Source organism: Musca vetustissima, unplaced genomic scaffold, assembly GCF_032173495.1.
Source record: "Musca vetustissima isolate MV318-11 ecotype Yass unplaced genomic scaffold, APGP_CSIRO_Mvet_v1 utg8222, whole genome shotgun sequence".
NCBI classification, from domain to species: Eukaryota; Metazoa; Arthropoda; class Insecta; order Diptera; family Muscidae; genus Musca; species Musca vetustissima.
Window position 1 is genome coordinate 447,963 of NW_026887855.1, and position 16,380 is coordinate 464,342.

General features: G+C 36.4%; 1 protein-coding gene across 1 annotated transcript; it reads right to left on the reverse strand.

The window, feature by feature from the left end:
• Positions 1-8,146: 8,146 nt before the first annotated feature.
• Positions 8,147-13,130, reverse strand: LOC133335640 (protein charlatan). Its single transcript, XM_061543950.1, has 8 exons — positions 12,870-13,130; positions 12,196-12,779; positions 10,918-11,940; positions 10,661-10,819; positions 10,271-10,555; positions 9,471-10,007; positions 8,718-9,365; positions 8,147-8,504 (listed from the first exon to the last, which is right to left on the reverse strand). Exons 1-8 carry the CDS (start codon positions 13,059-13,061, stop codon positions 8,147-8,149), a joined length of 3,786 nt encoding a protein of 1,261 aa, XP_061399934.1. The 5' UTR covers positions 13,062-13,130.
• Positions 13,131-16,380: the final 3,250 nt, after the last annotated feature.

The following is a 16,380-nucleotide window of genomic DNA, read 5'->3' on the forward strand; positions in this document are numbered from 1 at the left end:
CAATTCACAATAATGCATTTTGACAGCAAACTTGAGAGGTATCGATAATCAGCTGGTCTCCCTTGGTGACCTTATTTATAGGCCATGGTCTGCCCCACTACTGCAAGAATATACTAGATTTCACAATTTTCTTCGATACCGTAAAGGAAAATTCGTTATCGTAGTAAAATTAGTAGATTCTCGCAGTACGGGAACAGACCAATTAATTTTGCAATATCAAAAGAATGCACGATTAGTGTACGTAGTCGAGAGTAAAAGACGACTTTTCGATTTTTGCCTCTGACCAAAAAGTCGTTATTTCGGTTTTTGAATCCGATTAAAAAGTTAACTGTTCGATCTTTCGATTTTATCAAACCTGCTCAAAATCGATTTTCGACTTTTACCTACTAATGCAATTTATATTTGGTCTGTTCCCGTACTGCAAGAATCTACTAGACTTTACTATTTTCTTCGATAACATAAAGGAAAATTAGTTATCGTAGTAAAAAGTAGTAGATTCTTGCAGTACGGGAACAGACCAATTGTCATCAATTAGTCTGCGAGGAAGAAAAACAAAAATTTGCCCAAGGTAGATATACAAGGTAGCCGCATCGGCGAATTTCTACAACAAACATCGGTTATTGTATTTTGATATGTCAAAAATATTTTGCCAAAACAAACAGATTGACAAGATTTTTTTACACAAATTCTTGTAGAAAATGTTAATAAAAGTATTGCCAAAAAAGCTCTTCGAAATTCGGAGATTTTTATTCATAATTTTGTTTTTTAATTTTTTGGTTCAACATTACAACAACATTTTTGACATTTATTTGTCCAACAGCTGGGCCGATGCGGCTACCTTATTAAATATACCTTGGTTCGTTGAAAACAATTTTGTTGACATTTCCTTTTGAACCTATTCGCTTTATTGACACATAGCCGGCTTTTGTTTACAAACCTGTTGCTTTAATTTGTGCAAGTGAAATTTAATTTTTAATTTTTGCAATTTATATAATAACATATATAAAAAATAAATAAAATATCAAAAAATCTTTAAAATGCAAACACTTTTGACTTTTATTTTCTTTCTTTTGTATTTTGATTCGCAAATTTGGCAAAGAAAAATTTGCTAATGGAAAAGAAAGCGAAAATTTCAAAAGAGAAAACAAAAAATTTGCCAAATAAAAATCTGCCTGTGGAAAAGCAGACTTACATTCCAACAAAATCACACTTACATGCAATAAAAAAATCTGGATTTAGGCTGTTGCGTCATTTACCATACAAATATAAATCACAATTCCACAAAACACCTATGCTATACCGATTCTGTTTTTGTGCCATAAAAAAGTTGCAACTGTTTTCATTAAATATTCAATTAAAGTCGCTCGATGCATATAGATTAATTAGTTAATTTAATTCTAATGTTAAAGCAATTTTATATCATGTGATTTCTCTACTTTTAGTATATGAAGTTAAACAATTGGTCTGTTCCCTTACTGCAAGAATCTATTAGATCTTACTTTTTTCTTCGATATCATAAAGGAAAATTCGTTATTGTAGTAAAAAATAATATAAAATTTTAAAACTTTTTCAGTAAAATTGAAAATGATTAATGAAAAGTAAAAAAAATTGTCTAGTTTTTATATATGCAGCAGGATGTAAATTTTGTTATCTACATAATGCTTTCCCCATGGTTCCAATTAGCGCGCAAAACAAGAAACAAATTTGGGGAAACTCAAACAAAAAATTCTCCAAATTTTTATATGTGAAATTTGAATTTAGAAAATACAAAAACAATGAACGGGTTCGAATGCCCGTCAGAACATGGAGAGCATGGCATTATAAACCAGAGATTGTGGTGCGGGAACAGACCATAAGAGAATTCGTGAGACAGTGTAAATTTTTGGTCTGTTCCCGTACTGCAAGAGTCTACTCGATTTTACTATTTTCTTCGATATCATAAAGGAAAATTCGTTATAGCAGTAAAAAATTAAAAATATATTCCAAGGCCCTAAAAAATAAAACCAGAGATTATGGTGCGGGAACAGACCATAAGAGAATTCGTGATTAAATGCGATACAAACTTCAATTTGCAATCAGTATGGCTCGGTTATCTGACTGCGGTTCTCTTTTAGTCTCCATCCCACCTCATTCGTAACTTTCAATCCTCCATTTCTTCTTTATCGGGCATTTTTCTTATCCCATCCCATTCGTAACAAGTGGAACGTTTTTCAATGTTTCTGCAGCCAATTCAACGCTCCAATTGGAAAAAGATTAAAGTCCGGCAATAAAAGTTTGCCTGAGGAAAAGGGGACTATATCGGCCATTTTGTCTTCTCCTCACATTCGTTAGCTGGTGGAACGTTTTTAATTTTTTTTTTAGTCTGTAAATAAACAGCCTTGTCGCTTCATTTGTTTTGATTCCTCGTTTCGTCCGATTTTCGACCTAAGATACAATAACACTAATTTGTTTTGATTCTTGTTTTATTAGTTACGTCTTACAGCTATTTCGTCCAATTCCGCAACGCCGTCAAAAATTTAAGAAGCGGTATTGTAATTAAAAGGGACGGTACGATCCAATTGGAATAAAAAAAAAATAAAGTCCGCCAATTCATATTCTCGTGCGCGGGGTTTGGAAAAATAATAGTGAAATACATGAAATACAAAATAAAAGAGTTAAATTTTAAAATAGTTTTTGCCATAGAAAAGTGAAATGAAGTGAATATTCAAAACTAACAAACGCCAGAAATTACGAGCAACATCCGAAGGGCAATGCATCCCCGAAATATATTCAAAACACCTCCAGACTTCACCGAACTGGCAAATAAGTATCCAGATTTTCGACGCGTCTGCAAATTGGTAAGTTCAAAAAAACTTAAACGGCTTCTACTCAAAACAAGACGTTTGATTATCCAAGGAATTGTGCGGAAAAGTGCACATCGACTACAAAAATGAGCAGGCATTAAGAGCACTCACAAAAACTCTGCTGTTAGAGTACTTCAAACTAGATGTTGAATTTCTGCGACTTTCCGGGATATGGATAATAAACACACATTATATTTAAACAATTTTTATAGATCCACTTTTATTTACTCTATATAACGCATATTCCTTTTTAACAAAGTTTTTGCGTCACGTCGTCGGTCCCTGATTTCAGCTAATAGTGTTTCTAGTAATATCTGTGCAAATTTAATAATCGATGGAATACTTTGAGTTCTTATTGTATAGAAAATCTCTCCACAAAATTATAAATATAGGCCAAATTTTCGGTTAGCCCAAATTCGCTGTAGTTTGTAGTCGTATATGGTAACAAATCTCCCTACCAAAAATTATTAATATTCTCCCCTTTTTAGTAGTCCCCATATAACCAACCTTTTATATTAAAACAGTTATCTGATTTGTTCCGCGTTTTAATTTTGTCTCGAAAGTATGGAATTCTAAGACGATTTAGCCATATGTTGTAATCATTCTACCTTCGGCCATCTTTGTAATCGGCCTGCATTTAGGCCTAGCCTAACATTTAGCATGATGTGCTATTGTTGGTATAGTTATATGGTATGTTCCCTATATTTTCATTTCGAGTAACGATCAGTATACCTATGGTGGAGGGTATCCAAAGTTTGGCCCGGCCAAACTTAACGTTTTTTTCACTTGTTTAATTTGATATCAAATATTCACAATTTTCTCAATAATAGACTCATCTTTATTATTCGATAAATGTGCTGAATCAATGTTATGCTCTCTCATTCTCTTGTTCGACCCCTAATTATGAAGTAATTACTTAGTTCCCCATACAAAATTTTCTGAGCGAACACCGACTTTTATACCTTGTTCAATTCGAATCACTCTCTGAATAACCAAGAATTTTGTCCCATCCCTAACATTTGAGAGTATTTATCGAAAATAAATTAATTTTGACAGTTTGAAAATATTTATGAAATTTTCAAACTTTTTCAGTAAAATTGAAAATGATGAATGAAAAGTAACAAATCGTCTAGTTTTTATATATGCAGAAGGAAGTAAATTTTGTAATCTACATAATGCTATATGCATTTCATTCCCTTTTGTTCTAATTAGCGTACAAAACGAGAAACAAATGTGGGGAAACCCAAAAAAAATTCTCCAATTTTTTAAATGTCACATTTGAATTGAGAAAATATAAAAATTTATTCATGGCAACAATATTTCGGAAAAAATGGAAAACATGAATTAAAAGTAAATAGATATAGGTTCATACTATAGTCAGGAGAAAGAGAATTATTTTTTCTATTTAGATCCATATGTGATTCACGCAAGTATGTTAACATTTTTATGTAAAACAAGAAACAAAAAGTTTGAAATAAAAAAAACTCTAATGACATGAATTAAGAATAATGTATGAACGGGTTAATTCATGTACCTAATTTTGAGAGCGAACTACGTTGTACGAATGCCCGTCAGAACATGGCATTAGATAATTGGTCTGTTCCCGTACTGCAAGAATCGATTACTTTTTACTACAATAACGAAATTTTCCTTTATGATATCGACAAAAATAGTTGATTCTTGCAGTACGGGAACAGACCAAATACTATTTTCATGTTGGGGATCTTTGCTTTTAAAAGCACTGCTATCAGGTTATTTATTATCAGCCTTATTCTGGATGTCAATTCCACGTGAATTTACTCGCTCTTTTCCTTCGTCTTATTCTGAACAACATTTTTGTGTGAATTTTTTCGCATTCTCGCTTTCGCCTTATTCTGAATGAAGTTCGAAAGCGAAAAAATCCGCTTTGGGGAAAAATTAGGTATTCTGGATTACAGGGAGTAGGAAATTTTGTGCGAAATTTTTCGCTAATAAATTTAAGGGGAGTTGACTACACATAAGTAATTACTATTTTTATGAAAAATATTTACACAATACTTATTGTATGACGATTTAAAATATTATAAATGGTAGTAAGCACACTTTTAACTGGAAAACAACCAATAAAATGCCATTGAAAATCCTATTGATAACGATGCCTGCTGAACCAAGTATTGCCAAGGAATATATGAAGGTAATACGGAATATTTAAGTCGAGTTTGATGCAGTTTGGAGGCGAAATAGAGACATTTTGGGTGAGGGTCTGTCTCTCAAAAAAAAAAAATTTAAAAATTATGGAAAAACCAAAACCGCTTAACAGTGAAAAACTTAAATAAAAATTATGAAAGAACAAAAAATATTTTTTTTTAAATTATCGTAATCATAACATAACATGCCACTTTAAGAATCTGGGGAAATAAATATCGAAATTAAATAAAAAGGCACACAATTATGTAGTGAAATAATAAACTGAATTAATTAATTCAATAGCAGATTTCTTTCCATTATTCGTTGTGTTTTTGTCATCTTAAAAATGTTCTTTTATTTATAATCTTGTTGTAGTTGTTGCACCAAATTGCATCAAAACAATGAACAGCTGTTTCACATGCCATATTGTAGGTTGCCATATTTTCAAACTTTAATTTATTTTCTTTTAATTACAAAGCATTTATACAGCGGATTCTTGATATTTCACATTTGTATTGCTATATAGTGTAAATAACAATAAAAAGTAACAATTTTTAATAACAAAAATCAATAAATAATATATTGAAAAATGTTACACAATTAAATTACAATGGGGCAACACACATTGCAACTTAAATTACAATATGGCAACACGAATCTTTTTTTCAACCACCATTTTCGAAAACTCGAATCTGCATCTCGCATTTTTTGCATCTCCCCATTCATTCAGAATAAGGCGAGAATGTGAAAGCGAAAATTTTTTACAAGCGAGATATCTCCCTAGCAAATATCCAGAATAAGGCTGTATATCTTGTCTTAACATCAATAACCAGATGAACTTCCGTGTGGAATTCCTCAGCATACTTTAGTAAAGGGGCATTTTATGTGAACACTTTTATGAATCGCTGTTATTCAATGGCTGAAATTGGTATTTTTATTCCGAAATGAGTTGAAAATTGTAATTCTTCATTTATATTTAACATTATATTGCGACACATAATTTTGGCATTTCCAGTCTTTTTTTTGTGATAAATTCCTGTGTCAAAAAAAAATAGAAAAATTCTGGGAATGACCGGTACGGGAATTCCGACTGATAATGTCATAAGCCATCAGAACCGCAAGTATAGGATATTTTCAGGGATATTTTGTTTTCAACTTGTGGGTGAAATCACAATATAAAAAATAATGATGATAAAACCTACTATTGTTCATTAAAAATTTATTCAATAGTCTGCTATTTTCATATTTCAAACCCCTCGTATTCAAAATGAAATGCAATGTTTGTTTTTTTTTAACTATTTTTATTGAAGTTTTCTTACTTTTTGTGAAATATACGTTTGTTTGTTTGTTGTTGTATATGAGTATTTTAAAATAAAATCAAAGGAAACACATTCAAGTACAAATATGTTTGTATGTATATATGCATACGCAAGAATCGACGATAATCATTTTCTAAAATTAAACAAATTATAATAATTATTTATAAACTATTTTCTTTCCATTTTAATTAATTTGCCAAAGACGAAACATAAATTATTATTTTCTATTTGTTTTCTTTACTTTGCCTAAAAGTCAATATATTTAAGTTTTTTTTTTGTAGAAATTTTGTATACGAAAATTTGTTTTGGTTTTGTCTTTTTTCATTAATAATTTATTACTTTTAACACTTCAAACCTTCATACATAAATATAATTTTCTTTATACTAAAAAATAAAAAATATTTCGTGATTTTGTTCTTCTTAAAGTTTATATATTTTTTAATTTCCATTCAGTCATTAAAACTTTTTGTTCCGTAGTTTATCAAAAATGTCTTTGTAATTTGTGAATAATGTCATTTGTGTGTGTTTTTTTTTTGTGGCGTAGCTCTCGTGCGCAGATTGATTGACAGCAGCTACAAACGATATTCTCGGTAGGAGGGAATGACGATGCTACTTTTTGATTGTGACCATTGGGTAGTGCCAGAGCCACGATTGGACTTAATCTATGTGTGGGTTGTTTCGAACGCCTTAAGCTGTATAAAATTATTCGTAACTTATAAATATAAATATAAAAAAATTAAAGCTTTAAATTATCAAAAATACGAAATGAAACAAGACCGATATAATACCTTAGACTACAACATGGACATGGCAAATTAAGGCTTAAATTATTAAATTATTAATTTGTTTATATCTAGTAAAATGTTTTATATTTATTAAAGAGGGTGTATTTTTTTAATTTTAGACGAAATCATATTTCAGGTACATCACAACTTAAAATTTAACTTAAATGCTTTTGAAATCCCCGTTTTTTTACACAACATATCGTTTTCCATGTAGACATGTCACGGAATATATGTAATTATCCCGTTGGCCTAATTTCTATTACAGGGGTGCTGTATAGTTCTGCTTAAATGCCACAATACTGCAATCACACGTTTGCATATTTTAATGCTATTTATATGTGTGTGCGTGTGTGTGTAGATATTTGTGGCATTTACACTAAAACGTAGTTGTCAGTGAGGCAAGTATGCCGAAGCAAAGAAAGGGGATATTTATTAATAACGAAGTTCAATAAATACTTTTATTTGTGGCTTTTGAAAATAAATTCAAATTTCAATTCATATTTCATTGGATTTGAAGTACAAACTAGGCAAAAATACTATAAAATAATACAATTTTCCATGTAACAAAAAATAGTAAAATATATTAATGTATGTATATACAGGAAATGCATCGAATTCACATAGGAATAAGTTCTGATTAGTGTTAAAAAATGTGGACATACAATACGTATTTGTGGTAACTTCTGGGATGGGAATGTTCCCGCTGCCGTCTACATTTTATGTGGGTCTACTTATACATATATTTCTGATGTAGCTCCAATTTATGAACATAAGAAGGATATAGGGTTTCACTGAAAGTACATTTCAACAATGTGAAAATTTTTAAAATTGCTCACACTCCGTTACGATTGGCTTTATCCCCAACATTTAGGAGTTTTGTGTTTCCGGCATCGAGTCTTCGAATACGTGTCAGAGCTTAACTTTGAGTAGAGAAACTAAAATCAGAGACTATTACATCCTTTAGCTTTAGCAGCAAGTGAAAAACTTGAACTCGGATGTTAGGCAAGGAAATGCGTGAATAGGGGCTGTCCACTTAATGGTCGAAATCCTTTCTATTAGAAATAACTGCACATTTATTTTCCTTGATTGTGGTCTTTTTATGTGACCGCATCACGTGCAACATTAAACTAAATTTTTTTCTAAACTTCTCGCCACATTTGTTGCACTTAGTTGGCTTTTCTGCATGTTTCCAGAGACGATGTAGGCATAACGAGGCTTTTGTGTGGTAGTTGAAGACCAACATTGAAGTTCTCCTCATTTTCACGCAGTCCGCACAGCTCATTTTATTCATGCGATCGACCATACGATTTAGATACTTATCTCGAAGTGCAGCGACAACCAGATCTGGTGAGAGACGCATTTTCTTAGGCTGTGCTTGTTTGCGCGATGAACGTTTATCATAGTAAGGACAATTTAATGGGGGTGTATTTGCTGGAGGCGGAGGGGTAGAGACGACAGCATTAGCTATCTGTGGAGTTAGTGATTCTATTGGATCTTGGGGCTCCTCTTTAATAACTGGTGGGTCGTTGTTCAAATGTAAAAAAGTCTGCACGACTGGCTTAGCATTTACTTCTTGCTTGACGTGGGTGGTTACAGGTTCCGACGACTTCTTACTAAAGTCCAAGGGAGCCGTTAAGTATTGCTGCTGTGAAGCAGCGTCAGCCAACAATGGCAACAAGGTGGCTAGTTGGGATATCGATTTCTTGCAAGACTTTTGACTTGGAGCCTGTGGAGTGGATGTGACTATCATGGACTTTTTGGGCGAATGCCTCCTATAGGAATCGGAAGCTAGATCACGTTCTCTCTTTAATGGCGACAGTGGTGGTTTTGTGTACTGTGTAGGTGGTGGTGGTGGTTGCTGTTGAATGCTGTTGTCAACTAGCTTGGGTGTTATGGTTAAGGTGATGTCTTCCTTGTTCTTCAAGTACTCTATGTATTCCTCAGTTTCGCTTAATAGACGCTTACGTTTCGGCGAAACTTGACTGGCCTGTCGTTGTTGACTCTGTTGAGCAGTGGCCGTTGGTATGGGCATATTGGGGAACATGACTGGCGTGTCGGCTGCATAGTATTTGCTTATAATGTCTTTGACATAATTTTGGAATTGTGTACCAATTTTATTGAGATTTTGGAATTCCATCTGTGTAAGGAATGTTACGTTGTTGTTGTTTTCCTTGTTGTGCAGATCGACACGATGCTGCTGTTGGATATTGTTGTTATTCAAGGTGTTGTTATTGTTAGTGTTGTTATTATTTCTATTAGACGACTTGATTTTGTTGAGATTATTATTGTTGTTGTTATTATTAATATTATTGTTGTTGTTCATATAATAATTATTATTGGTTTTGTATGCGGGAGACGATCTAATAAGCTGCTCTTGATTCTCTTGATCATCATGATAATGATGGCTGTTGTTGTTGCTGCTGCTACTGCTGCTGTCTAGACCATGATGTTCCGAAGAATTCGAAAATGAGTCCTGTAAGAATGTCGACGAGATAAGTTTTCTCTGCTCGCCTGGTGTAAGTTGGCCGTACGCTTTCGGTCGTTCCACCTTCAATGGTGACAAGTCATCGCTTAAGCTGATTGTCGACGTATCCGACGATGGTGTATTCTCGCTGTCGTCGCCATGGGACTGTTGCCGTTGGCGCATGAATCCATTCTGATGATGTGCATGTTTGGAACGCTGTTTCTGCTGGTAGACATAGCTTAAGTTGTTGGCATTGCTTAGACTTTGCAACAACGCAGCTGCTTCTTTAGTCGTCCACTGTGAGGGCAGTTTATTATTAAACAGGAGTTGATGATTCGCTGGAAGTTTCAACTCTTGCACGCCTCCCGCCTTATGAAAATCCTGAGCGACAGAAGCAGTGTTGCGACTAATAGCGTCCATTTTCAAAAGACTGCAAGTAGAGAAACAAAGGGTCAATAAATATGAATTCGGTGCGATAGGAATAGTAACAAAACTGAATTCAAATAAACAGTAAGGAACGGAAAAAAAACAAAATGAAGAAACCAAATGAATCAACAAAGCAACGAAGGGATGGAGTTAAGAGCAAATGAAAATATAAAAAAAAGAAAATGGGCCATGTTGGAGCAACAGTAGGGTTACAGCAACAAAAAACAAAACCGAAATATATTTATCAGAAAACAAAATGATGTCTACCGCGCATAGTCCTCCGGATCACTTCCATCCGCTTCAAGATACTGAAATAAACGCTCTGATCCCCGTTTCTGCGTTGCTGCATTTGGCAGACCTCCTGTTAACAGATCATGAGGGGGTATCAAAGACCCGTTAGCACTCAGCCGCCAGCCCACCATTGATGTGGGATTTACAATGATCTCTTGCAAGGGACCTCCTGCCGTTATGTTACCACCCTGGTTATCGGTTGTGGTGGTGGTATAGATTGTGACCGAATTTCCATTTGCTGTTGTCGAGACGTTGTTAACACTGGAGAAAATTTTAAAGAGAGCATTAAACGGAGGACTCTTCAAGGTCACAAAAACAAGGAAAAATACAGGAACACCCTACTTTTGGACTAGTATCGGTATTTACCTAAAATTGTTATTCTGAAATTGGTTTAGTTGGTTATTGTTTCCTAGGGTGTTACCAATGGTACGCAGAACATTCAGATTATTGGAGGAGTTATTGTTAGTAGTTGTGTTATTGGTATTGTTTGAAGAGCTTGTGCTACGAGACGATGGTGCTGTCGGACTTTGTGTTTAGTTTCAATGGGAAGAAAAAAGATAATGAGAAGGAGAGCAATAGAGAATTGTTAGATGGTCCTCCTCCGTCAGAGAGTTAATACTTACTGCACTTCATTCAAATGTTGCTGGTATTCCTCCAAAGAGTCTCCTAGGAATGAGCATTTGTTGCATGCCCTCTTGTTGTGCACCTTCAGTACGTGTGTTGCCAAACGCTCCGATCTGGCGGCCTTGTAGTCGCACAAAAGGCATACAAATGGTTTTGTATGGGTATTCAAATGCCTCTTTAAGCCCCATTTGTCAGCACCAGACCAAGGGCAATAACAGCATGTGAAACGTTTCTCCCTCTTTGGCTTCACACTGGCTGTTTGGCCGCCCACTAATGTTCCATCGTCGTTTTTCTCCTGCTTTAGCTGGGGTAGTGGTACATCGGTAGCTGTGGCCACAGCCTCGATTGTTTCTGCTATACTGAGACTTGACGACGTGGGCTGACGCTGTTGTTCCAAGAAGGCTTGTTCCAAATTGACATTCGCCTGTGTCTGGAAGATTATAGGTTTTTGTTCAATGGCATTGCCGTCATTATGTAAATTACTAGGACTAGTATTTACCGCTGTGATGGTGACATTGCTTCGGCCGCCGCCGTGGTGATGACCACCGCTCGAACTGCTCGACGGCACATGGCGTCGAGTCTTGTTAATGTCGTACTGCATTTCGCGATGCATTCGGAGGAAGTGTTTCTTGACATGATCGGCACGATTGAATTGCTTGAGGCAAGCGTAGCATTGAAATGGTTTCTCATCCTTGTGGATGTTTTCGTGACGTGTATACAAATCTCGGCGGTCCGTCGAATAGGGACAATGGGTGCATGCGTATCGTTTTTGCACCTGTGGCTGCCCATTGTTGTTACTGTTCTGGTTGTTTTGATTATGATGGGACTTTTTCCGGCTGCTGCTGCCTCCGGAACTACCCCCCGAAGAACTTGTGGAGGTGGTCGATGAACTAGACGTGTTTGCACTGCTTTGAGGGGTTTGCTGTTGACTTATGTTATTGCCTGACGCTGTGGGACTAGTGTATATGACTTCGGCCGTATTGTTGGATGGCGAAGAACTTGGGTCATTTCGATTTTTATTTCTGTGAAAGAAATGTGAATTTTTTGTTATCAGATTGGTGTTTATTACTTTTTAGAAAATGTTAAATAGGATTTTTCAATGAAAATGGCCCTCAATTTTTATGTTGGGACAATAAGTTATCAAATTGGCCAACTAAACCATGGGTGGTATAGTTTTAATATCTGAGGAGCAGTTGTCCTTTTCGTCTTAGTTTTGAGTTCATTTTGCAAAGAAAAATTCTACTTGTCGGTCCACATTTTTGGGACACTTGGCTTACTTGGACTTAGGAGTTGAGACCTGTTGTTGCGGCTGTTGTGGTTGCTGCTGAGTTTGAGGCTGTGCAGTTGTGGTGGAATAACTTTGAAGTTTACCGCTCGGAGTTGTTGTCCATTGAACGATTTGGGTAGTAGGCGCCGATTGGGACTGTTGTTGCTGCTGCTGTTGTTCCTGGCCGCCCTCATTCCAATTCTGTTGCTGTTGATCGCCAGCTGACATTTGCTGCTGTTGTGTTTGCTGACTACCAGCAGCCGTGGTTATGACCTTATTTATGGCTTGACTGCTTAAAATTGTTCCGGTGGTTGTTGCGAATCCATTCTGTTGCATTAATGCTGCCAAACCGAATGCAGTACTCAGATGATCTTCCGATTTGAAATTGCCACCTGCACTTGTCGTTGTGGTAACGACGACAGAGCCCTCGGGTTGTTGCTGAATCACCACATTTGTGGCATTTTGCTGGGTTGTTGCGGCCGCAATGGCAGCTGCCGCAGCTGCTGATGTTGTCGAACCTGCAGTTGGGGTGCCAACCACGTTGCCCGCATTGTGTTCATACTCAATAGTTGGCTGAGTAGAACGATCAATTTGCTAAAAACCAAAGACAACAAATGAGAAAAATGCAAATAAATACCGATTGAGGAACGGCTTCTCTATATGGTCCCACCACCACACACTTACCAAATTTGTAAATGATCTCTGTTCACCTTCTGGTGCCGCTGTGGGTCCTGTGGTCGCCACCTGTGCTACAGGGGTGCCTAATGTATGCAAGCCATTTCCGGTCTCTTCTCCATATAATTTTCTTGTGATTTCTTTAAACATGTCTTCATAGGCGGCCTCTACATTTGAGGTCGGTGGTATTACTGTTGCCATAGCGTCAACGCTGTTGATGCTTTACCAAAATCTTTATAACTTTGCCCACAAGTGTTGTTGCTGCTGCCAATCCCTTGTTTCTGCAAAGAGAAATAACAAATAAATTAAAAATCCCAGAACTTTATTAATGTTCGTATTCGAATGCAAAAATAAATGTTTGTATGCGCATAACGGGCTCACAAATTTTAATTCAGAGCAATTGCATCCACTAGATTCATAACTACAATTAGCGGTTTTAAGGTCGGAAAGTGTTTGCTGTGAGATATGAGGGGTGTATATCTCTCAAGTAAACTTTTGGAGTTAGGTGAAATTCGGAATGTGGGGTGAACGACAAAGAAGAATTGTACCATCATTGACAACATGGTGTCATGGTTGTTCATGTTTTTGATCGCTTTGAGCTGTGTCGTTGTAAACATCCGCCTCAAAATGAAACAAAATACACCAGCAACAGCACTGACAACCCAAAGAGCACATTCATACACAGTAAATAGAGTATGTGTGGGTTGAAAATGGGCGCGTAAATTTAAATGACGACGTCGACATCGACCATTTGACGCTCTTCCCCACACCAATTTATGGAGTTTTTTCATGTGGTCCCACAAGCTTTGGCTAGCGGGGTAAACAGACGCATGCGATTTTCGTTAGCAATCTTCGATGCCTGCATACGAAACACCCAAAGAAAATATGAACAAAGATCGGCAATATTTGTTGTTTTTTAATGCAGAACACCAACAAAGCCATTGTCAGTCTGGGGAGATGAAGATTGAAGCACTCCACAGTGACTCCACACAACAAACAAAATGTTTAAGAAAAAACCCAAAAAGAACCGGTTGTTGGGTGTTGGAGATCATCATCATCATCGCTGCCGACAATATTATCATTACGAAGATTGTAGCCACGGTTGAGAGGGGAGTGGTGTTTATGATCCCATCGGCTGTGTTTATCAGTATTGTTGCTCTCTACGCAATTTGCCTGCTCGTTGATGGGCATTGGGGGACTTTAACGACGATGTCTAAACACATTGGCTTTTGTGCTGTTGTTGTCTTTTTTAATCTACCACGACTTTTGGGGGTGTCTGGGACTATAATGGGTGGATATTTTTTTGTAAGACTGTCATTGTTGCTATTGACGAGCGTTGGTGTATTAATGTTATGTCGCTTGTGTTGAAACCACCATCTTAATGCCCCTACCTTAATAATGGCAAAGACTGATCAGTTTTGTAAAGAAGTGCTGATGATCATCACCAAATAATACCGTCTATAAGAGCAAAAATGTTATTAATAAATTATATGCGTATGGCTGTGTGCGAATGGATTACGGGTGTGTTGTGTTGCTTGAAAATCCACCCACCGCTGAAGTTGGAATCTATGTACTTTTTCACAGTTTACTTTATGTTAAAAGGCATGGCATATAACAGTTTGTCGAGAGGAGATACCAACACAATGTATATCTGAAATTATGCCCCTTATGCAGCTGTTCGCCTATTTCATATACAAGGGTGCGTGCGTGTGTGTGTATCCACATTTAAATGTAAAACGGTCATTTGAGAAGAAGCAGCAGCACAAACTACCCTCAACTCACGCTGCAGGACCTGTCAATTTGAAAGTACATATAAGTGTGTATGTATGCGACAAACAATACACTTGTTACCCCAATGAGGGCATTTGAGTACTCTAGCTATGGTCGCCATGATCACAACAACAGCAACAGGTTTTTAACGATCAATGACAGCCGTCCGTAAAACCACCCCTAAACAAAAATCTAGAAATGCCTGGGAATTTTAGCACATGTTGCTTTCTCAAGTAATTGGAGGATAATGGAACGAACAAAGCCAGGATAATGAGATTTCAGGTTTGCAGTTGTTGTGGCAGTTCGCTCGTCTACTTTTTGTTGCTTTGTGTTTTTCATTGTCTGCACGAAAACAACTGTTGTCTCCTGAAGATGAGGCAAAAAAATGGACGAAACTAAGGGGTGTTTGTTAGTATACCCGAACGGTAGCCCATCTACCAACCTGTATGGCGACTCTGTTGCAAGATGCTTTTAATGGAGGAAATTAAAGACCAACAGAAAATAAATTATAGGGGTGCACCTGCCACCAACAAAGGTGACCTCCTTGTAACGAACACTTGGACACATATTTAAGGAATCTTCTTTATCTTTGTTTGTCAAGCTGCTGCATTCAGATGGGAATATTGATTTTAGCTTATGTTTCTATTGAAACACTAACCTTGAAAAATCAACCGATGTTTGAAAACCGCCCACATTTTTATTAGATTTACCTAAGCACCTATGCCCCTGCCTGTTACTTCTGTTCATGCTCCATCACCCCAAAGTAGAAAAACTACTTTTTAATATTTAACACAAAATTGTTTTACCTTGCCGACCAAAAACAATAAATAAATTTCAGCCAAAAACTAACATCCCTACCCACCCAAAATAAAAAAACAACGCCAGACACAATCGTCATTATTATGATGACGATAATCAGCAACGACGACATGGCACATCGGCGACCGTACAGCCAAGAGATGCCAAGAGGTATCTTCTTTAGTATGCTTCATACGAAAAAACTAAGTCATGCTTTATTGTTATTGCCTTTATGGGAAGATTGGTCAGACGTTACTTTACTTGTGGCTGTGTTTTCTAAAAATCCCCTAAAATACCACCTGCCGCCCATATTTTATTGCAGTATATAAATATGTGTGTGTGACGTTAAGGGCTCCATAATTAACCGACGAAAAGTGCTACGAAATGACCAGCACGACTCGATGTTGATTTCATAGCCACGAATTGATGTTGAATGTGGATTTCTAGATTCGATTAAACGTAGAGCAGCCGATACACCCACAACCCACGCACAAACCACCCATCTGTTGATTTTGGCTTGTCATGGCTTAAATTAAGTGTGTATTCCCTCCCTACCTCCCCTCGCTGTACTAGTTCACCCTATACACACACGACCGCTTCGAGAGTAAATACAAATACATATAGTTGATTTTGTATTAACTTTAAGCTGTGATAGCTAATTCGTGTTCAGTTTTCGCATTCGGCATCAGTCTCACATTCGCCATAAATTGTATGATTTTATTTGCTTGACATCATGAGCGTCGACGGCGTATTTTTTGGACCAAGTATTTGAACAGTTTTGGTGTGTTCGATCGCTTTGGCTGATCAGTACAAAACTGGCTACCTCTAAAGTATATCTAATGCTCAACTGTATCCCAAATGAAAACAACATGTTCAGATTATATACATTTAACGCGAGGAATCCGTATATATACATATATATTGTCATAACACCCATATTACTTGAGGTGAT

Bases quoted from the DNA above. Each gene is read 5' to 3' on its own strand.
- LOC133335640 (XM_061543950.1), bottom strand. From the start codon at position 13,061: ATGGCAACAGTAATACCACCGACCTCAAATGTAGAGGCCGCCTATGAA. The intron at 12,780-12,869 runs GTAAGTGTGTGG...TTTGGTTTTTAG, and splicing joins AGAGATCATTTACAAATTTG to CAAATTGATCGTTCTACTCA. The intron at 8,505-8,717 runs GTCGGAACCTGT...CTATGATAAACG, and splicing joins TTGGACTTTAGTAAGAAGTC to TTCATCGCGCAAACAAGCAC.